Source organism: Mus caroli, unplaced genomic scaffold (assembly GCF_978045245.1).
Source record: "Mus caroli unplaced genomic scaffold, Mus_caroli_1 scaffold_8, whole genome shotgun sequence".
Taxonomy (NCBI): Eukaryota; Metazoa; Chordata; class Mammalia; order Rodentia; family Muridae; genus Mus; species Mus caroli.
In genome coordinates, this window is record NW_028227263.1 from 17,550,352 (window position 1) to 17,573,398 (window position 23,047).

General features: G+C 47.9%; 2 protein-coding genes and 1 pseudogene across 3 annotated transcripts in view; 2 read left to right on the plus strand and 1 right to left on the minus strand.

The window, feature by feature from the left end:
• Positions 1-3,827: 3,827 nt before the first annotated feature.
• On the plus strand, positions 3,828-4,600 carry Cox6a2 (cytochrome c oxidase subunit 6A2). The gene is made up of 3 exons (XM_021167021.3): positions 3,828-3,976; positions 4,174-4,310; positions 4,401-4,600. The coding sequence occupies exons 1-3, from the start codon at positions 3,904-3,906 to the stop codon at positions 4,482-4,484; spliced, it is 294 nt and encodes a 97-aa protein (XP_021022680.1). The 5' UTR covers positions 3,828-3,903; the 3' UTR covers positions 4,485-4,600.
• Positions 4,601-5,042: 442 nt separating this feature from the next.
• The window catches only part of Itgad (integrin subunit alpha D), a 29,648-nt gene continuing 11,643 nt past the window's right edge, over positions 5,043-23,047 (minus strand). For both annotated transcript variants that reach the window (XM_021167020.2, XM_085841275.1), the window contains 22 exons: positions 22,803-22,953; positions 22,549-22,622; positions 20,496-20,625; positions 20,267-20,409; positions 19,950-20,090; positions 19,653-19,862; positions 18,873-19,003; positions 18,628-18,785; positions 17,652-17,806; positions 17,291-17,419; positions 16,473-16,546; positions 16,159-16,300; positions 10,988-11,101; positions 10,795-10,874; positions 10,603-10,686; positions 7,040-7,118; positions 6,808-6,915; positions 6,649-6,726; positions 6,363-6,476; positions 6,146-6,247; positions 5,574-5,684; positions 5,043-5,156 (listed from right to left, as the gene is read on the minus strand). In XM_021167020.2, the coding sequence (XP_021022679.1) occupies positions 5,043-5,156; positions 5,574-5,684; positions 6,146-6,247; positions 6,363-6,476; positions 6,649-6,726; positions 6,808-6,915; positions 7,040-7,118; positions 10,603-10,686; positions 10,795-10,874; positions 10,988-11,101; positions 16,159-16,300; positions 16,473-16,546; positions 17,291-17,419; positions 17,652-17,806; positions 18,628-18,785; positions 18,873-19,003; positions 19,653-19,862; positions 19,950-20,090; positions 20,267-20,409; positions 20,496-20,625; positions 22,549-22,622; positions 22,803-22,953 (2,622 nt within the window). The remainder of the gene's footprint in view (positions 5,157-5,573; positions 5,685-6,145; positions 6,248-6,362; positions 6,477-6,648; positions 6,727-6,807; positions 6,916-7,039; positions 7,119-10,602; positions 10,687-10,794; positions 10,875-10,987; positions 11,102-16,158; positions 16,301-16,472; positions 16,547-17,290; positions 17,420-17,651; positions 17,807-18,627; positions 18,786-18,872; positions 19,004-19,652; positions 19,863-19,949; positions 20,091-20,266; positions 20,410-20,495; positions 20,626-22,548; positions 22,623-22,802; positions 22,954-23,047) is intronic.
• Positions 14,670-15,483, plus strand: LOC147002845 (small ribosomal subunit protein eS6 pseudogene; annotated as a pseudogene).

Genomic DNA, 23,047 nt, shown 5'->3' on the forward strand with positions numbered 1-23,047 from the left:
TGGATTCCCATAGACTCTGGGAATTTGCAGCTGTAGTTCAGTGCAAGACTTCTTGTCAATAGCCAGTCTAGAGCCTGGGGGGTTTGTTTGTCCTACACAAGTGTCTGTTGGACTCTGGAGAGGTGACAAGGTCAAGCAAAGTCCAAGGAAGAAGGACAGGCCTGGCTGCTTGGACTGAACAGGTAGAAAAATGGAGCAACAGCCAGGGTGGCTCTGAGGCTGTCTGTAAGTTACAGACAGATTGTTCCTATGCACCCTAACTTGGTCATTGCAATTGTCTCCAGGGTAAAAAAGGAACTGGGAGGAAGATTCACGTTAGGAAATCCCAGTGCATGCAATGCCTGGGTGTCGGTGACCTGTTCAGCAGCTAAAAGACTGCCCAGGAGACTCTATCTGGGATACTCTTTTTAAAATTGCTTTAATCACGAGCTGTTATAATGCCCCTAATACTCACTGGCTATCCCTGACTGGATAAAACTGGTTGCTGCTAAAGATGTAAGGACAAAGAAAAAGAAACCTTTTCTCTTTTGATTTGTGCGTCTTGGGTTGCTCAAATACTTTTCTTCAGAGATCATTTTTCCCATTTTACACCTTTCACTTTATTTTCTGATAACGGCTTAGAAATAACCTTCTCCTTTTGGTACTTAGTTATATCACATAAATCCTTTTCGCTTTTTAGAAGAAATAAGAGAACTCTGACATCCTTCCTGGAGACCCTATGACTTACCCAGATAGCTCACACACTGCCACCCAGACAGGCTTAGTGTGTGATGATAACAACAACAACAACAATAATAAACAACAATGAGCTTTCTCCTGTGGAGGAGTCAGATGGAATTTATAAAACTAGATTTAATTGGGGCTAAATAAACTCCATTTTAAAATTTAAAAATATTCTGGAATTTTGATATCTTTTTTAAAACACAGAAAAATTACATGAATGTGATTTGTTTTAATCCCAGGCGTAGGGGTGTGAGGCTGCTTCCGACAGTCCGCAGCAGCTGGCTATGATTTGCCTCATGCTCTGGCAGTGGCATGGTTTTGCCAGCTGGCTATGATTTGCCTCATGCTCTGGCAGTGGCATGGTTTTGCCAGCTGCAGATAGTTTCTGCCATTGTGACCTTTTGTAATCCTGGGAACTTTTCAGAGGCTACATAAATGTGAGGGCCCCAGAAGCAGGCTGGGTGGTTGTTGGTCATTTAGAGGGGGTTGGTGGCGGTTTGTTAGTAGTCGTGGTCAAAGAAGAAACAAAAAGAAAGACATTAGATTCAGAGATTTCCCTAATTCCTCTCTCCCCTCTAACCTTGTTTCTCTTTTATCCAGTGTTGGGGGTAAAACCAGGGGACAAAAGGGGGGAGGAGAGAAGAACCCACAAAGTAGCAAAGACCAGCTACAGGCGAGTCTGTTTTTTCTCTGCCTGAAGCAAAAAAAAACAAACTTCCAGTAAATGGAATCTAACTAATGCATGGTGCAAGGGTGCTACAGTTGCTACAGATGTTACAGGTGCAGATGCTACCGTTCTTGCAGGGAAACAGTTATGACAAAACCCAGCTAAATGTGGTGGCATGCACCTGGAAAAACAGCACCAAGGAGGACTTATGATCCAAGCTGGCAGGAGTACTCAGTGAAAACCAAAGAAAAGAAAAATAAAGAAAACAGCGGCTGGGAGTGCGAGTTTGCCTTCTGTATCTAGCCTCTGGGTTCCGTCCCCAGCAGCACAAAAATCAACAACATAACAACACAGAAACCTGTAGAAAATTGGTTAAGTAAAAACCTCCAGGTAGGTGTGCAAGTGTACCACACGATGGCGGTAGAGGACAGTAGTGACCTTTGCAGCATTCACCGGGAGTGGCTGCAAAGAGCAGAGAAGGCAAGGATGGGAATTCTCAGCAAACCTCTGAGAGGCTACTTAGGAGGAAAGGGAGACCTAGAGTCTCTGTAAGTACAAATGTCCCTTTCTCTGTTTTCTTCAGTAGCCATATGGAACTAAATAGGGAGGAGATTAGAGGGAACTGTGTATGGAGGTGGGGTGACAGGAAATTTTAAAGTTCCATTTCCACAGCAGTCCCAAAATCCAATAGGACAAAAGTGACTATGGGAAGAATTCATTACGGAAAGAGGAACCTGGGTAGGTGGAACTATTCCATTTCTATGACATTTATTTACTTGTGGGGGCTGGGAGCATGAACATCTTTTACCTTGTGGGTCTTAGGGATCAAACACAGTTTGTCAGGCTTACCAGCAAGCACCCTTACCTACTGAGCCATCTTACTAGCCCAAGTTTAAAGTAAATAAGAGGTAGAGGTGTAGAGGCCTTACTTAGTTTCCTTTTATAAATGGATTAGATACATCAAACTTTGCTCAGAGCTAGAGGCATCCTGTTAGACTGTAAACCTGAGTACAGTACAATCCACACCTAGACCACAGCACTTATGGAACAAATGCAGAAGGGTCATGAGTTCGATTCCAGCCTAGCCTACATCGTGAGAGCCTATCACAGAGAGAAAGAACAGAAAGTCCTGTGGCTGCGGAGAATATAGCTTGGGCTACAGAGGTCCGGCTCTTACAATCTTCTCTTCCCCTTTGCCTTTAAGCTTCTTGGGTTGGCTAGATGTATCAGTGGGCAAAGGTGCTCACTATACAAGCCTGGTGGCCTGCTCTCGGCTCCCAGAAGGAGAGTATGCATCATAAAGTTGTCCTCTGAGCGCCACATCCATGTCACATATGAGCACACACCAATACAAAGCGAAACACAGCAACAACTGAGCCTGAGCTCAGTGGGAGAACATTTAATTAGCATGCACACAGCCCTGGGATTCAACTCCCAGATAATTTTTAAAATGGGCACCTAACTAGTTTAAAGCATATTACTTGTCTACTCTGTGCTAACTACTGAGAACAGAATATTAAATGAAGTCATTCCGTGCCACTATGAAAAATGGTGCATATTTATTTAGATAGACAGTCCAGAGTTGCCCAGGATAGCTTTAGTACATATTTATTTAGATAGATAGTTCAGGGCTAGCGAGATGGCTCAGTGGTTAAGAGCACTGACTGCTCTTCCAAAGGTCCTGAGTTCAAATCCCAGCAACCACATGGTGGCTCACAACCACCCGTAATGAGATCTGGCGCCCTCTTCTGGTGCGTCTGAAGTCAGCTACAGTGTACTTATGTATAATAGTAAATGAAGCTTTGGGCTGGAGCAAGCAGGGACTGAGTGATCGGAGTTGACCAGAGCGAGCAAAGGTCCTAAAACTTCAATCCACAACAACCACATGAAGGCTCACAACCATCTGTAGAGCTACAGTATACTCACATATATAAAATAAATAAATCTTTAGATAGACAGTCCAGTGTAGCCCAGGATAGCTTTGACCTTGGTATGTAGTCCAAGATGGCCTTGAACTCCTGATCCTTCTGCCTCCATGTCCCAAGTGCTGGCTGGCCTTATAGATCAGTGTTGTGTAGCAGTAGGGAAAGAACTCAGGTCATTATGGGTACTTGGTAGGCAGACACTCCAGGCGGTCTACCAACTGAGCTACACTCTCACCCCCACCCTACCCCACTGTAAAATTCTGTTTTAAAGACAAGGTCTTATGTAGTTCAAGCTGTGATCAAACTCATTAAGTTGATAACAGTGGCCTTGAACTCTGATCCTCCAGCTTACTCATTTCAAGTTTGTATCACTTTAAATCTTCTCTTGCCAAAATAAAAGGCACATTACATCAGCTGCCTGAAGAGGATCTCCTGCCAATCAAGACCCACTTTAGATAGAGAAAGCCCCTAAAAATAGCCATCCATGTGCTGGCTCAACAGGTGATTGGCTCTGAGAGGGGAGGAGATCCTCTCGACTGGGTGAAGGAGACAGAGAAGGACAGTGCCATTCCTAGCCTCCCTTTGACAATGGCTCTGCCTCTAAAGGTCCTGAGCCGGAGCATGGCCAGCGCAGCCAAAGGAGACCATGGAGGGGCAGGAGGTAAGTGGGGCCAGGCCTGACTCTGATTTAGTAGCCTAGCCGATCTGTTCTCTTGGCCCGGCTTTCCCCTCCTGTCTCCTGGCTCCTGTCTCCTGTCTCCTCTCTCCTGATCTGCCAGGCACTGATCTTCCAGACCTCTCTGCCCAGGGATAGTTTTTGCCTATGAATCGACTCACACCCCACCTTTGCTCCCACAGCCAACACCTGGCGCCTCCTGACCTTTGTGCTGGCTCTCCCCGGCGTAGCCCTCTGCTCCCTTAACTGCTGGATGCATGCTGGCCACCACGAGCGCCCAGAGTTCATCCCTTATCACCACCTCCGCATCCGAACCAAGGTACACCAGAGGATGAGCGCGAGTGAGAGCATTCAGGGGGATTGCGGGGGCGGGACTGTGGTGGGTGACCTGTCTGCCTTCTCTCTGCAGCCCTTCGCCTGGGGGGACGGCAACCACACGCTTTTCCACAATCCCCACGTCAATCCTTTGCCCACCGGCTATGAGCACCCTTGATGTCTCAGCAGACATGCTCTGCCAGCAATCTTCAAATTGACCTTCTGTTCACCGGCTCTGAGAGCCCCTGAGGTTCCAGTGGATGGTTCCAAGCTCAATAAAGGTGTGGAAGTTTTGTGTCCTCTGGCTCTTTGGGAACAGCATGGTGGAAGGGGCTGGGCAGGCTCTTGGGCAGTTGGTATCTGGGTTCCAGTTATTTTTTTTTATATAAGGAAAATGTGATGTTTCCACCTGCATTTTCATTTTATTTTTAAAAAATTTATACAAGCAATACATTGAATATTGAGCATATTCCTCAGTCTGTATTGTGTGTTAGTTCTTATCCATATGTAAATTTATGCTGACCCCATTCCTGCTCTTGCAAAAAAAGTGGATCAGCACTGAAATCTGACACATGGGCAAACCATAAAAATCTCCCAGCTCAGGAGGTAGGGCATCATGTCCGGGAAGTTTCCCAGGCTAGCCCAGAACTGAAGAGAACTTGTTCCCATGCCAGTAGATTCATAGGCAAAGCAAAACCAATCTCATAATTGTGGAGATATGCAGGAAAGTAGATTCCTAGGACGGGAGATGTGGAGGAGTCTCATGGTTGGAATCTGCCTGGCTGGCTGGGTCAGGATCTGCAGATGGTAGATCCAGCATCTCTTTGTACTGACGTTTGAAGAAGCCAAGCTATAAAATGTAGTAAAGTCAGAAAAACTGGGTAAGAGGGAAGTTGAAGATGAGAGAACTAAAATAACTTCCAGCTGTGTGTCAGGGCAGCCATGTGAATGGCTGTCACGTACTGAGAAAGACCATGTGCCAAGCAGTCGCTACACTCTTAACTGTGGGAGGAAGCCACAGGCTCATTGTCGGGCAGATTTGTACATATGGCATGTCTGCTTCAGTTTAGCCATTCTGTGATATAACTTTTATTGTTATTTCAAAAAGGAGAGATGGAAAAAGACCAAGCAAATGTGATAGGAACAGAACATGCAGCCAAGCCTGCCCTACAACCTCAATCTGTGTTCTTACTGTCCTATGGTGTGCACGACAGAACTAGTAGTGAACACTAGTAGTGTTAGGGAAAATGATGTGAAAACAATTTACCTTGTACAGTGCCACAGTGATGAGAGCCAGTAACAGCAGACCTCCCACTGAGCTGAACACCATGAGGAAGACGGGCTCATAGACCACATATTCTTCTAGCATCGTTGACACCTGATTTGAAAATCAGTGAATGCTCATTCTTCTCACACATGCACACAAACACTCATACACACAGGCACACAATAAACACAAACACACACATGTGCATGTGTGTGCGCACGCATGCACACACACAGTCATATGCACATGCACATATGCGCACTCATATACACACACAGGCACACACACACTCATATGTCCACACACACACACTCATATACATCCACACACATGCACACATTCGGTCACACACACACACACACACACACACACACACACACACACACCTTTACTATTCCCTCTCCCTTGCCAATGCCAATGTCCAAGCATTGAGCCACAGAAGCATTCATGCATTCTGAGGGTCTAGGAACCTTCACCCTCCGTCCAGGCTGGCAGATCCCCAGCCAGCACTACAGATTGAAGAACATTCAGAGCCCTCCACCAGCCTGGCTGCTGCTTGACACAATCATTACCTGGGCTCTCAGAAATGCCTCCTGTCCCGGCATCTGAGAATACACAGATGTGTTGAATGTGATTTCAGCCTCACTCAGGAGCAACACCTTTTTCTGCAATGTCTGCAAAAGATGGGGTGGGTCAGAGCTGGGAATTAGATCTGGGGAAGCTCAGGGTTCGAGGACTGCCCTGACCCAAGGATGCCCGGGACCCATCGGGCACACATGGTCCACGCACCTGACTGATCCAGCCGAAGCTGAGGTTACCCTTCAGAATGAAGTCAAGCTCATCCAGGATGCCCAAGGAGGGGATGTCACAGCGGAGGTGCAGGCAGTCGGCGATGGCGCAGTCCTGGGGACAGGAGGGGGATAAAGCTGAGGAGGAGGAGGGCCTTTACTTAGAAAGAGACAAAAAGGTGAAACAAAGGCTGACACTGAGTAGAGAATATACAATCGCAGGCCGACTACACAGACAGATTCATCAGTGCATTCCTCTGTGTCCCCAGCCCACGGGCTTTTCTCACCAGCACAGAACGTCTTTGGATCTGGGTCAGAAAGTCGGAATGTTGAGGAGGTTCCCTCTGTGACACACAGGAGACACCCTAGGAGTGGGGGGAGGTGATAAGAGCATGGCGTCCTTATAGGAAGGGATTCTGGAGAGGGAACTGCTACAGGCTGTGTACCTGTGCTGGGCTCCTCAGAGTCACATCCCACACGGCCACACCATTCAGAAGGATGGGGACCCAGAAGTTAACACTGATGGCCAGCTTCAATGGACTCAGGTTGTTCACCTGCAGGAATGGAGACCAGGTGTTGGTATGATCCCTAGAACACCCCCATTTATTTCTTACCCATAGTTCTCCAGTCTTCTCCATCTTGAGCTGAGACCAACACACGTATTCTCTAGCTTCTCACACGATATCGATGTTCGGCCTCTTTCCGTCTCTCCCCGTGGGAAGATGAGAAGTTGAAATGCTTGGTAGAATCTTCCTGCCTGGAGAGAATGGCATGTTAGTGAAAAACCGCTCTGACGCCATCTCTGTTTGAATCCCAGCTCGATGTACAGTACTGGGTCCAGCAGCTGATGCAGGAAAACAACGATGGTCTTCAAATGCATCTGCAGCCTCGGTGCCAGGTTCCACTCCTCTCCCCACAGAGCCTTGCCAGGCACCGGAGTTACCAGCTCTTCCCTTGATGCATTGACTTCTTTATGCCGCCAAAGATCTGTTCCAGCTCTTTCTTTGGCAGGAAATGTTCTTAACCAAGTTCCAGGGATTTTCACTCAGAGACCCAGCAGCTGCACATTCCTTGTACTGATTGATCACCATTTCCTGGTGGTGAGAAAGCACTTGTATCCCCCCTTTAGCTGGTAGTCCAGCAGATGGGAGGTGGCCTCAGGAACGCCTACAAAGTCTTCTGCCAGAATAAATAAGCCTATGGGACTCTACAAAGGGAAGGCTAGATTACTTGGAACAAATAGAGTGACCTTGTCTCTGGTGGCAGGCATGAAAGCAGATATAGTCGTGTTGGGGCAGGCAAAAACATATAGAAGGAGTTGGCCCAGGAACTCAAGCCAAGAGGGTCCCTAAATGCCGACAGGTTCCTATCTACTGGTTCCTCCTTTTCTTTCTTTTTGTATTTGTGAGATAGGCTCAAGTCATAGCCTAGACCCGCCTTAAACCCACAGTGATCTTCCTACACCTGCCTTCCAGATGCAAAGATTATGACACATCTGGCTTACCCATGGCTTTCAGTAGACATTTGCTATGTTACAAAAGATGGTAGGGAGGGGCACAGGAGGAATAGGAGGGGAGAGAGAGTGAGGGAGTAGGTTGTGTAAATATATTACTCATGTATAAAATTATCAAGAATAAAAATGCAAATTAAATAGCAAAGAACATATTTACCTTTGAAAATGTATTATCTAGTACCACTGCTCATATGAGGAAAATGTTGTCTTTTTGCAGGGCATTTGGACAGCCCTGGGGATTTCAGAAGTTAAGCCATGGTCCCTGCTTTCCCAATGCTTGATGGTGTCTCTGATCTCAGCAGAATTAAGAAGGAAGGCACAGTGGTTCCAGCACTTGGGAGGCAGAGGCAGGCAGATCCCTGTGAGTTCGAGGCCAGCCTGGTCTACACAGTGAGTTCCAGGACAGCCAGGGCCACATAGCAAGACCTTGCTTTTTGTTTTTGTTTTTTAAAAAAAGAATTGAGTTCTAAGAAGGGCCAACATGCTTCATCGGCACCCAAAACCTCTGCAGAGCCCCATCGTTTCACGCTATCAACTGGACATTTAAGAACACAGAGGAGACTGGGGGTGTGGCTGTGCCGAGCACTTGCTTAGCAAGCTCTAGACCCCAGATTCAGTCCCCAGACCCGAGGCACTGCTGAAGAATCGCCCAAGTTCGCACCTCAGACCCACCACTTCCTACTCAACAAAGTAACTTGGAGCATAAGTCATTTAACCTCATGAGAGTCCCGCAGGAGGGCTGTCTCGGCACCCACACACATTAGAGTCCCGCAGGAGGCTGTTGCGGTACCCCCCACATGAGCGCTCTATAGCCGTTGGGAGTTTTCTCTTAGCTGGGATTCCTCTGTGCCTTCCAAACCTCTTCTGTCTCTGCTTCCCTTGTCTTACTTTAACATCTCCAGCTCTAAGCCTCTAAGCCTTTTAAAAACAATTATTTTACATGTATTTGTTTATCTGAGGGAGGGCATGTGCCACTGTGCGCATTTAATGTTCCCTGCCTCTACCATGTGGGCCCCAGGCATCAGGCTTGCCAGTGGCTTCACCCTCTGAGCCATCTCCTCAGGCTTAAACTTCTTTTCAAAGCTGAGTAGAGCTCTCAGCCTTCCTCCATCATGAGAGGTATGTAACACATGTTCCCGGGCACAAACCCTCTCTGGAAGAAGCCCCTGAGCCCTCCTGCTTGCTTTGGACCACATAAGCAGCCCTGTCACACAGGGTGGCCTTGTACGAGACATTCAGTGTGGCTTACCTGGTGAATACAGGGGCAGGTTATTAAACCGCTTGAATTTTTTTATTGGTAAAAATAGAGATAACAATATGGTTATCCAGAGGATTAAGGGATTAAGTGAAATGAAGAAGAAGAAGAAGAAGAAGAAGAAGAAGAAGAAGAAGAAGAAGAAGGAGGAGGAGGAGGAGGAGGAGGAGGAGGAGGGGGAGGGGGAGGGGGAGGGGGAGGGGGAGGGGGAGGAGGGGGAGGGGGAGGAGGGGGAGGAGGGGGAGGAGGGGGAGGAGGGGGAGGGGGAGGAGGAGGAGGAGGAACAAGTAACTCTTTCCAATCCTCACTAAAACAAAAACAATAGTATATTTAACTGTAAGCTGTGTTTTCCTAGGGAGAAAGAGGAAATTCATACATGCAATCCATGGATCATGTCACTGAAAATGACACATTTGATCCCCCTCCAGTCCTCCCATGCACTCAGTAGCTACAACCACAAACCCCACCAATAGATCTCTCAATGGCGTCCCAACACCTCTCCACTCTGTGGAGTAAGCGTCCACTCTGGAAAGTCCCTTGTTTGCTCCTAGCTTACCCTGCCCCTGCATTCACCTACGCACCTTCAAACCCCATAGCAGCAGCTTTGCCCTGACTCTCCCACCAGCTCTACCCTCCTCTGACCTTGCTTGGCCCCTGTGCAGAGCAGACCTATCCTGTTGGGTCAGGCTCCTGAGCACACAATGACCAGAAAAGTCTTGCCCTCAATCTCCTAGCTTCACTCAGTGTCTGATACCACATCTAGCACTGAGGGAAGCTTCGTGAGAAAGGAAGACAACACTGGAAGAAGAAGAGGAGTTAAACAATGTGGCAAAGCCATGTGCCACCAGCAGACCAGTATACCAGAGCAGTATACAGCTTTTCATGGTGTGTTACAGATGATTAGACACAGACACAGACAGACACAGATAGACACACAGACACAGACAGACACAGACACAGACACACACACACAGATACAGACACAGACGCATGGCTGGAAACCCATACAAGACTTTCTGTGGGAGGAAGCTGAGCAGCTGCTCCAGACTGGACACCGTTTGAGTGTGTTCTCCGAGGGTTTGTATGTTGGGAGTTTGACCCTCAGGTGACCATGTTGGGAAGGGGCGAGACCTTTATGAGGGGAGAACCTAGGGGGAAGGTGCCCGACTGGAACCTCCTCCTTTGCTTTGCCTCCCTATTCTGTGTGATCATCTTCTAGCTCACCGTTCTGTCATTGGCACACGCCCTCTGCCATCTGTGGTTCATGGGACTCTGGTCAAATTTGGCACTATGCTGCTTAGACTGTCACCCTCCCGACTGTGAGCTAAAGAAAACCTCTTCTTTATAAGGATCCTGCCTCAGTCACCATCATGAAACAGGCTGGTTCTGAAGCCCATTACACAAAGAGCCAGCTAAGAGGTTCCAGGCTTGGAGGAAGGTCAAAGGTGCAAGGTGAGAGCTAAGGATTCTTACCTACTGATCACGGTATAGACCGTGTACTTCACCGGGAGCTCCAGCTGGAAGGCAGTCTTGCTGGTTTCAGGCTTATTATTCTCACTGGAGAAAAAGAGAGGAAGACAACTGTGAAGGAATCCAAGAAACTGATACCCAGCTGGGACATAAAACTGGCGTAGGAGTGACTTACCCCAGCTCTCCTGGACTCACCTGCTTGCGCTGGCCCTCAGAAGCAACCTGTCTCCCAGGAAGGCCTTGTAGGAGACATCAAATGTGATCATGAAGGTGGCCTGAGAGACATGAGAGAAAAGAAGGCATGGAAATGGAGAGGCTCACGGGAAAGTCAGGGAGGCCCGTGCTGAGGCCAGGGCCGCGGGGGCTGGGGCGGGCAGACAGCACCGACCTTGGCACCTTCTCGGAAGATGGGGTGATTGATGCTACAGCTGCTGCTCCTCAGGCTCTCCTGGCCCGTGGGCTCAACCTCACATGCCAGGCGCAGTGGGTACGGATGAGGTTGCTTAGAGGAGAGGAGAATTTGAGAATTTATTGCATTAGTTGTTTTCCTGTTGCTATGATAAAAAAAAAACCCTACGGGCAAGACAACTTAAATATAGAGGAGTTTACTTGATACAGTTCCAGAGGGAAACGAGTCCACCATGTGGGGAGGTTCGACAGGCATGGTGGCCAGAGCACAAACTGAGGGCTCACACCCTCAACCGCAAGTGTGAAGCTGCAGGTGTAAACTGCAAGCAGCCAAAAGCAAGGCTGCAGCCCCTAACCTCCCAAACGGTGCCACCAACTGAGGACCAAGTGTTACAACTCTTAGGACTATGTGGCAGGGGGAGGTATTGTTAATCCAAACCAGCACAGTTAGCCAGATATAGATAGCTGATAGATAGATAGATAGATAGATAGATAGATAGATAGATAGATAGATAGTTAGATAGATAGGACTGGCATATGACAGTGGTGGCATTGCAGAGCAGTGGGGGAATGACACATTTCTCAGTAAATGATACCAAGAAAAATCATCCCATATTGAAAAGCAAAAGTACAGAAAGAAAAATGAAATTGGATCCCTACCTTATTTTATGCATTAAAATAAACTCTAGTCGTACTTTAAAAGACTTGTCTGTACAAAAGTGAAATAATAAAGGGTTTTAAAGGGAATATAGCTTGTTATAACCCCACTCATACATGCTAGGTGCATTCTCTAACACTAAACTGCATCCCTTCCCTAGGAAACGCTTTTTTAAATTTAAATAATCTTTTATTACGAGCATATCCCACTTCTGTGTGTGTGTGTGTGTGCGTGTACGTCTTGGAGATTGAGCTCAGGCTATTAATCTTGGTAGCGAGTGCCCTTAACCACCTTTTCTGGGCTAGGGATGTTGTATAGTTGTTTCATGGTTGATTCCTAGAACCTAATAATTGGGTTTAATAGCACATGTCTGTAACCCTCGACTTCAGAAGTTCAAGGTCAGCCTGGAACCATGACACCTTGTAGTCACTGAGTTCTTGATCAGAGTCAGATCTTGCTGGAGTTGGCAGGCACAAGGAGACAGTGGCTATAGGATGGGGGGCAGTGACCCTTGGTGTATAAGCCTGGGAGAAAGTATGGACTCGGGGAAGGGGGCCTGAGGTCTAAGGGGCAGGTAGGAAGACACACACTGGGGCATTGGGATGTGACGAAGTATTTCTTAAACATGACTCATATACAAAAATACTAAGAATAAAGGGAAGGACTGATAAACTCAATTCTGGTTGAATTAAGACATCCTTTATAGTTCTAAAAGACACAGTGCAGAGACTGAAACACTATCATTAGCACATCACTAAAATAGGTTCATTACAGTCTGTAAAGGCCCCATCCAAATCAGTGTTTGAGAATGGGTCTCCCTAGGTAGTCCGGAATGGCCTAGAACTCACTATGTAGACCAGGCTAGCCTCAAACTCACAGGGATCCTTTTGCCTCTGCCTCCCAAGAGTTCTGACATTAAGGGTGATTGCCACAACACCCAGGTTTTTTGTCATTTTTTTTTTATAGACAGGATCTCACTATGTAGCTCTGATTGGCCTGGAACTCGTTATGTAGACTAGACTGACTTCAAACTCACAGAGATCTTCCTGTCTCTGCCTCATGAGTACTAGAATTAAAGGCATGTGCCACTGTGCTGGCCAATTTTTTAAATACAGGAAAGAACAGAAAAGAATATGTAGATAGACTCATCCCAAAAGAAAAGACCCAAAGGATCGTAATATATATATAAAGTTGCACAACCTCTCTAGAATATTCCAAACAAAAGCTGAAAAAAAAAAAAAAGACTGAGATCACATTGATGGTTGAAAAGTCTGACAGGCACTCTTGTGTGCTGCTCACAGAGTATAAATGGGTTAAAAAATACTTCTAAAAATGTTAAAGTTATAGAATTCATGTGTGATGTAAACCTTCCAAAATATTATCCATTGTGGCTCAAATCAGGAAAGCACCTATCAGCTGTAGAACGGCTAATCTGTGGGCATGTTCATACAGAGGCCCCATATAACAGTGAAGCTGTTTTACTGTTGTGTTAGGGTTTGAATGGCATCTGCTTGTGTACTTTGTCCTCAGGGATGATGCTGTGTTTGGGGGGGTCGTAGAATGCTGGGGGCATGGAACCTAAGCTGGATGACACAGGCTATTCGGAACGGGTCTTGCGGCATGCAGCATCCTGCCTGAGCTCCGTTTCTTCTCTACTGCAGAGGCAAAAACAGTTCCTTACACCACAGAGACCACACTGCAGCTCCTGTGCCTCCCCTGCCACGAACAGACCATACCTTCGGTGATGGCTGCTAATCTTGGTCGTCAACTTGATTACACATGGAATCAACTAAACCCAAGCTGAAGGGCGCATCTGTGATGTGACTTAATATGATTGAGGTAGGAAGTCCCACCCTAAATCTGGGACACACCTCTACTGGTAGTTGACAGAAAAGGGAATTGAAGAAGGAAACTTTGCTCTTTGTGTCTGCTTGCCCTCACTCCAGTGTAACAGGCCCTGAGACCTGAGCACCACTGACACCAGGTTAAAGGCAACATTCTGACCTTAAAACCCAGCCCATAGCCCCCACACCTGACCAAACCAGAACAAAGGACTAACCCACTGAAGACCGAGGCCATAGTTTCAGGGTCCAGAAAGGTCTCTAAATGGACTGACTTTGTTTTATGGCTCCTGTAGTTTGCTTCTTTGCTAACTGTTCTGGCTAACCAAAGTGTGAGAGCCAGGATGTGGGTTTTGTTCACAAAAGACAAAAAAACAAAACAAACAAACAAAAACCAGTAAACCCCATGGCTGCATGATTTTGGCAAGTTCCCTGTGCAGCCACTGGTCGACAATGCCGACTTTCTTTCGGCTTTCAGAGCGTAAGTATGCTCTCTGCTGAAATTACCTCACAGCACTAGGTAGCATGTTCACCCATCTGTTGCTGTGGCTTGTACCAAACTCATCTTTTTCAGGATTCCAGCACAGACTGGAGACCAGCAGCTCTCCAAGGAGTCCTCCAGAACACTAGCACCAGGTCGAGACTCCAGAGATATCACTTTCATGACTGAAAATCCCATATTGTCTTCCTGGATGTCCCAAGTCAGCCATCGCTGGACTTCCTGTACAACATGCTAGAAACTAGTCTAATACACTCTCCTTTAATATATATTCATTATATCAGTTTCATTTCTTTAAAGAACCTTGACTAATAGTTACACCTTCTAAACTGTGAGGCCAATATGCCTTCCTCTTTTAGGTTGTTTCTGGCAGGTGTTTGGACACAGCAGGGTAGCTACCACAAGCTACATCCGGCAACATGGCTGGATCTCACAAACAATGCTGAAGGGAAGGGTTAAGGCACAGAAGAGCAAACCCAGAATGCTTCCATTCATATGAAGTTTAAGCACCGGCAAAACTGAACAGTGTGATCTAGGGACACACTCATGGATGACAAATCTACAGACACCTGGAAATGACGAACAGGAAGTTAAATATATGATTATCTTAGGAGAGAGAATGGAGTTATAGACAGGGAAAGATAGAAAGTCAGGGTGCGCTCTTTTTCGTGACTCCTCCCAGGCCCTCAGCTGTGTCAAGATGAAGCTGAACATCTCCTTCCCCGCCACCGGCTGTCAGAAGCTCATCGAGGTGGATGACGAGCGCAAGCTCCGCACCTTCTATGAGAAGCGCATGGCCACGGAAGTAGCTGCTGATGCTCTTGGTGAAGAGTGGAAGGGTTATGTGGTCCGGATCAGCGGTGGGAATGACAAGCAAGGTTTTCCCATGAAGCAAGGTGTTCTGGCCCATGGCAGAGTGCGCCTGCTCTTGAGTAAGGGGCATTCCTGTTACAGACCAAGGAGAACTGGAGAGAGGAAGAGCAAGTCTGATGCATCGTGGACGCTAATCTCAGTGTTCTCAACTTGGTTATTGTAAAGAAAGGAGAGAAGGATATTCCTGGACTGACAGACACTACTGTGCCTCGTCGGTTGGGACCTAAAAGAGCTAGTAGAATCCGAAAGCTTTTTAATCTCTCCAAAGAAGATGATGTCCGCCAGTATGTTGTCAGGAAGCCCTTAAACAAAGAAGGTAAGAAGCCCAGGACCAAAGCACCCAAGATTCAGCGTCTTGTTACTCCACGTGTCCTGCAACACAAACGCCGACGTATTGCTCTGAAGAAGCAACGCACTAAGAAGAACAAGGAGGAGGCTGCAGAATACGCTAAACTTTTGGCCAAGAGAATGAAGGAAGCCAAAGAAAAGCGCCAGGAACAGATTGCCAAGAGACGTAGGCTGTCCTCGCTGAGAGCTTCTACTTCTAAGTCTGAGTCCAGTCAAAAATGAGTCTTTAAGAGCAACAAATAAATAATGACCTTGAATCTTAAAAAAAAAAAAAAAAAGAAAGAAAGAAAGAAAGTCAGGGTGCTTTGAGAATGCTGGTAGTTTTCTACTTTTGACTAGGTCCTAATTTATGGATATTTGCTCAGTGTTGTTTATTAATTGATACATAGGTTTAATATACCTTTATCTGTGTAGTTTTCTATTATCTATGATGGTATTTAATATCACATATGTGGTAGAAGAATTACAAGGCAGGAGGTTATAGGGCAGGGGTGAAGCATTTTGGTTTGAAAATCGCCTGAGCATTGCAAGATTTTGCGTGTGAAGTTTTTATGTGTGAGTGAGCATAATCCCTATTGTGAGATATTAAGAAAGCAGAAACTTAACCAGACTGTGGCATTTAAAAGTGGAGCCTTTGGGAAGTGATTAACATTATACAAGGTCATTAATGTGGTACCCCATGATAGAAGATGAAAGAAAACCCCCACAGACGTCTTTGCTATATCATTCCTCGAATTGCCTTGAGAGTCTGCCTTGAGACTGCCACCAGATGCATCTCTTAGGTTTGTACTTCCAGAACCATAAGCCAAAATAATTATCTTTTAATATTTCTTTTCAAAATAACTCTTTATAACTTATTCAGCCTATGGTATTTTGGTATCAGAAACAGAAAAGGCCCTACCTGTCTAGTTGAGTCCAAGGAACGGACTTACCTGGGCTCTTGTCACCCGTCGGTAAGATAGCCCTGCTGGGTAGTAGAACTTGATTAAGGTTCCATAGCTGTCCTCACCCTCATTCCAAACTGTTACTGTCACAGTGAGCTCTGGGGAGCTTCCCACCACCAAGACCTGCAGGCTGAGGAGGGAAGGTCAAGCCTAAAGGGGTGACTCCATTGGAGACAAGTTGAAAATTGGATCCGGGGCAGAGGCAAGATGTCGAGAACCCTTGACCCGTGAGCTGATTATATTCCAACAGGATTCATTTTCTTAGAGAGCCGGGGAGTCACATGGAAGGAGATCAAACTCACCCTGAGAAGTTGAAGCTGACGCCCAGGTCCCCCTCACACAGGAGCTTCTGCCTACAGTTCTTCTCAAACGGGAGCTGAAACAAAAGGTTGGCTCCCTTTTCATGCAAGTCTAGATAAGTCTCTGACCTCGTTGGACTATTAGCACACCTCCTCTCCCGTGGTTCTCACAGACACTAGCAAGGAATGGACAGAGGCTGAAGGCTGGAATGTGAAAGAATGACAGCACAAGATCCTGACTTCACCACACCAAGCTTTAGTTGGATCAATATGCACCCCAGCAGCTAATTCAGCAGACATTAAATGCCAGTAATAGACGCGAGTTTTCCACTGGGTGGAAGTCTGGAGAAGTGAAAACTTCAGGTGACTTAGATATGGCTACAGTGCTCAAGAAATGTGGGGTCCAGGACAGTCACCAGTGCAGATGCGGATCATTTCTGTCCCTAGTGACATCGCTTTGAAATGGGATTGTCATAGCGGACTTGGGGGTGCTGGAGAAAATGTGGAAGGTGAGAGACACCAAGAGTGGTCAGGAGCTGAGGTTGTCACTTAACTTCAGACAGGGAGAAGGAAATGGTTTTCAAAGGAGAATTACAGCAGACAAAGGCTGTGAGGTAAGCATGAGAGAAGAGAGCCAGTGTGTAGAATGTTTATGTCCCGACATAATGGGACTAGCTGGGTAGGTGCAAGGATTCAAGCCACACCTGGCCGGTTTGGATTTGTTGCCAGTGGTGGACAATGAAGATCTATTGTGGGATGCTAAGCATGTGGAGATACAATGTAGCCATCCTGTTCCCCTGACTCTGTTGGAAGCTACTCACAGAAGCTGTTACATGGTCTTGTGAGCCCACAGCCAGCGCAGGACGAAGGTTCGTGGATGGAGCAGAGTCCCCTGCCAGGGATAAGTTAAGGCGCAGGATGATAGGGGTCACTGCATCCTCCACACAGTCCTGAGGAAGAAGGAACTTTGCAGAACCACCATCGGTCTTCTCCATCGTGGGCTCCTCCTCCTCTGCCTCCAGACAGCACCACATCCGGGCTGCGGAGCCAGACTGTCCTCAGGGTCCTGTTCTCTCTGGCCTCACTGTCCTCACTCTTCCAAAGTCACACACTAGGGAGCTAGTCTTGGTTCCTCCCCCACCAATCTCCAGCCCCTGGCTTTCCCCAAACCCAAATCCTCACTGGCAAAAGCAGCTTCAGTGTTTCGCAGTGATCACCAAGCCCCAGAGTCTTCCTTCGGGTCAAAGTGCAGTTCTTCGTCTCATCAAAAATGGCACGAGAAATCAGACGGCCCGGATCCAACGCCAGATCATACCTGACAGAGCTTTGGACATCACCTGAAATAAAGGGGAAAGGAAAAAATGTAAAACCAACTAGAACCTAGAACTTCCGGTTTATGTTTATTTGTTTATACTTGTTGAGCACTTTCCATGGCTGCATCAAATTTTTGGGAATATACATGGGAACAATAATAGGTGTTAGATAGATGATAGATAGATGGATAAGTAGATGACAGATAGACAGACAGATAGACTGACTGATTGGCACTTCACTCATGAATCTCAGTCTAATAAAGGAGCTAAACACATGGTCCATGAATGAAGCATGGGAAAAAGAATGTCCCCAAAGTCTGGAAGACCTCAGACTCTTGGGGAGGGTTACGCCTGGTACATTCACAAAAGCATATGGAGGAGGAGGGGTAGACTGAGGTGGAAGATTCAAGGATGGACCAAAGTTGGGATGGAACTACAGGAAAGGATTTGGATTTCTATAACTTAAGACAAAGCCACTTGGGGTTAGGGTTGGGTGAGACGCCTAGTCTCACATTTTGGGATCAAGTCTAGTTTCTCATCAGAAAGTGGGTGAGACGGTATAAGAACAAGTGTAAGGGTCTCTGCCTCAGTGGACCTAACCAGAGAGGTGGTAGCTTAAGCAGGGACAGAGGCTGGGGCAGGGAGGAGAGGAAACAGCTGCAGGTCTTCCTGGACAGGAGCCTAGAGGCCTAGATGCATGAAGAAGGTGAAGAAAAGCTCTTGGGCCTGATACAGGCAACTGAAGAAGGGTTTCGAGATGTGCGTTCCTGGGCTTGCTGTTCTGAGCATAGCCTTAGAGGCTTCAAACAGGGTGATGCTGGACCCACGTTTAGGAAAACACTCACCTAACAGGTCAGGTGAACCTTTGCGGACAGTGAGACAGACGGTGGCCTCTCCAGCTTCGAGGACAGTGGGAGTCCTTCCCCAGCACTGGTACACAGTCTTTGCCACCTCTGAGGGGGCAAATCTAATGGAGATCCCCACTTTCAGCAAAGGCAGACTCCTGGGATATATGGTGAAGACATGATGCTGAGAACGGGCCAGCACAGTGGACGCGGTGGGCAAGGGTGGCAGGTGGGTAACCTCTCACCTAAGCAGCAGCACGTGCCCCTGGGCTCCCACGGCCAGGTCCACCAGGCCATCCTGTGTAAGGTCCTGACCCCCACTTAATGACTGCCCAAAATATCGGAGCCTCAGGGAGAGCTGGGAGCCAGTGACCCGCTGATCAAGAAGGGCAAGGAAAATAAAAACCATTAGATGATGGTATCCAGGGATTGGAAAAATAAAGGAAGGGTCTGGAGTTAAAGCAAACAGTGGGGAGGGGTCTTAGGAGACGTTTAGAAAAAGAGAAGGGGACTCTCTTACAAGTCCAGCTTGTCCTGAGGGTATAGCCAGTAATGACATAGAACTACAGCCACAAGATTAAAATAGATTTATTTGTTCATCACTTGTACAGTCACCCAGAAAATACTTGGTACATGGAGTGCTTAACATACTCACTATATTATCTTTACAGGAAGTAACTGGCCTCGCCAGTTTTATTTCACAGGAAAACAAAACAAAACAACAAAAACAGCAAAACACCAAAGCTTGCGGAATGTTTGTTAATTGTTTAGACAAAGAACACACAGCAAATGAAGGCTACTATTGCTAGGGATGTGACTCAAGACCTTGATGTCCAAGCTTAGTCTGCTACTCAGAAAGTTGTCCATAACATAGTGGAGGTTGTATGGATGCGAGGATGCTTGGTACTTAGCTCAGGGAAACAGACTTCAAAGAAACAGGGAAAAGCAACCGTGCTCTGCCAGAATCCAGCCAACCCAAGACATGGAGAGGGAGAAGGAGATAGAGCAGGCTGGCATGGCCTCACCTGGCTGGGCGAGGGAGCGATGTCCTGTCTTGAGGCTCCATGAAATATGTAGACAGCACCTCTGTTCTCCTCCTCTCCGGGTGCACCAATAGCCACATCCGCCAGACTGTCCCCATTCACGTCCCCTAGCACTGTCAGAGCCGCCCCAAAGCGGCCCCAAGGATGGCCCTGCTCCCCATGGAGGGTGGTTCCACAATGCCACCTGCTCCTCTGCACAGCAAAAGCAGTGTCAGACCCAACCTGGGCAGACCTCCACCCATACCCAGATGCCACCAGCCAGGCCCCTTAATCACTTACCACACCGGGCATGGGGCACACTGACACCTGCCCCCCTCGGGTGTGCTCATAGTAATGGGGGGCTCCGATCAGGATCAGGTCAGTGCTGCCATCTCTATCCATGTCCACAGAGCAGAGAGATGCACCAAAGTAGGAGCCGATCTGGGGCAGAGGGGAGGCACAAGCCTGAAGTCATCTAAAGATGCCCCCTCTGGGCAGGTCCTGCCTCTCTCCCAGCATCACAACCTCCTCCATAGGCCCCAAACCCTGCCATCCCCTTCTCTACCCTGGCCACACTGCCCAGTCTCACGCTCCGCTCTGGCTTCTTCCATACCAACCTGTGTCCCTCTGACTTCAGACTTGGGCCTCCAGTGCCTGGATTCCTGGGTAAAGATGACAACCTTCCCCGTGTGCTGGTGGCGAGGGGCCCCCAGGATCAGGCTGTGGACCCCCTTCCAAAAGGCCAGTGCAGTGGAGTAACCTGAGGGGTCCAGACCTCAGCACCAAGACATCTCCTGTCTCCAGGCAGCTCGTCCTGCCCCTTCCCCTCTCACAGCCGCCTCTTACCCATGTAAGCGTCCCTCATGTCCTCGTTCTCCTGAGACACGCTGATGAAGGTGGGTCTCATATTTGAGGGGTACAAGAAGGCACCTCCAGACCAGCTGAAGCTTCCCACAGCCCCCAGAACTGGTCCATCCTGGAGGGAAGGATCCCAGGGCTGAGCAGGCTAGGACAGGCTGGGGCAGGATGCTGTCCTAATCCAGAGAAGCCAGTCCCCAACTCCTCTCATCATTTTCTTCCTTAGTTTTCACCGGCAGTGTCTGCACTTTAACTCCTGTCTCTCGATACATTGCCCTTGCCCTGGTCAGCCCTGTTTCCCTTCTGCCTCTCCTGCTTCCTCAGTTCCTGGCATGTGATCTACTTTCTCCCATCCCAGCATCAGGCCTGCTCAAACCCAGTATGTAGGTATCATTCTGCTGAAAAGCCACCACCAGTCCCCTTGGAATGTCACCTGAGTCCTTTCCCAGTTGAACCCCGGCCGTCTATCTCTGTTCCCAAACGTAGGGAACATTCATCCACAGCCCTCATCCTCTCTCAGCTCCTCTATGACAAAGTCAGCCCCATCTTCAGTGCCCTTGGGTACCAATATCTCACGCTGTCCAGCATTCCTTACTTACATCTTTAAACTTTTGCTTATAGAGAACTTAGAAACATAAAAACACCAAAAGAAGTGTTTAATGACCTTCCAAGCACCTCTGACATAATTCCCGTGATCAGTTCAAAACCAACCTGGTTTCATTTCTGCTATACTCTGCTCAGCCCAAAATTATTAGAAGAAAATCTCTGTTGCTGCACTGTTAGCTCTCTGGTCTGTGTGGTCCAGACTCTCCTACCTCTGCTCACTGCCCTTTGCTCACTGTGCTCCTGCTGTATCCACGCTCACTCACTTTGCTCCTGCTGTATCCATGCTCACTCACTCTGCTCCTGCTGTATCCACACTCACTCACTCTGCTCCTGCTGTATCCATGCTCACTCACTCTGCTCCTGCTGTATCCATGCTCACTCACTCAGCTCCTGCTGTATCCACACTCACTCAGCTCCTGCTGTATCCATGCTCACTCACTCTGCTCCTGCTGTATCCATGCTCACTCACTCTGCTCCTGCTGCATCCACGCTCACTCACTCTGCTCCTGCTGTATCCACACTCACTCTGCTCCTGCTGTATCCACGCTCACTCACTCTGCTCCTGATGTATCCACACTCACTCTGCTCCTGCTGTATCCACGCTCACTCACTCTGCTCCTGCTGCATCCACGCTCACTCACTCTGCTCCTGCTGTATCCACACTCACTCTGCTCCTGCTGTGTCCATGCTCACTCACTCTGCTCCTGCTGTATCCACACTCACTCTGCTCCTGCTGTATCCACGCTCACTCACTCTGCTCCTGCTGTATCCACACTCACTCTGCTCCTGCTGTATCCATGCTCACTCACTCTGCTCCTGCTGTATCCACGCTCACTCACTCTGCTCCTGCTGTATCCACACTCACTCTGCTCCTGCTGTATCCACGCTCACTCACTCTGCTCCTGCTGTATCCACACTCACTCTGCTCCTGCTGTATCCACGCTCACTCACTCTGCTCCTGCTGTATCCACACTCACTCTGCTCCTGCTGTATCCATGCTCACTCACTCTGCTCCTGCTGTATCCACGCTCACTCTTTCTGCTCCTGCTGTATCCATGCCGTCTTTCTTCTCTTTGCGTAGCACAACGGCTTTACTTCTGCCCCAGCACCTTTTTCGTTGCTTTCCCCTTTAACTGCAGAAACCATTTCTGAGAGTTTCCCAGGGCTGGTCCTTTTTCGTCTCTCAGTGCATCTGACCATCTTTGTTTTTCTATCCCAATACCCAGCACATCTGCGAATTCTCCCTATGTGGTCTCTACCCACTAGAATGTGTGTTCTGTGAAAGAGCTTCGGCTGTGTCCTGGTCTTCTTTATCCCCAGATTGTGAATGGCAATGATCAATCAGAGAGCTTAAGGACAATATGTCTCTGAGCCCCATTCTGCCCACAGAAGGCCCAGAATCGATGCCCATTTATCAGGCACACATTCCACCCACCATTGAGAGAGCTGAGCTGAAACCTTCTTGTGACATCTCGTGCTGAAAGGAACTACTTGACCTTGATTCGGTTCCTGTGGGTAAACATGTCACTTAGATTCTCGATGACAGCATGAGGAGTCAGACAGAAGGAAAATGGGTTTCGGGCCCGAGCTCTATAGAGCAATTTGGGGTGACTTGTAAATAATGGTGATCATTGGGACTACAGGCTAGCAATCCCCTCGGCTCTAAGGCTAGAGCTTGTCCCCACTTACCTTCAATGGCAAAGATTTTCTCCTGAATTTGCCCCTGGATGCTGCGAAGTGCCACAAAGTTGCCCACCTTAAACACGTGGTCCTGCGAGGGAGCTGAGCCAATGGTGTTCAGCTCCTGTAGGGCAGTGGGTTCCCGGAAGGCATCTCCCACCTGCAACAGAGCAGCTGCTGAACAGTAGAAGCCCCCTGAACTTCACTGGCTAAGGAGAAGGCAGAATCTGTGAACCCCAGGAGGAAGAGACTGT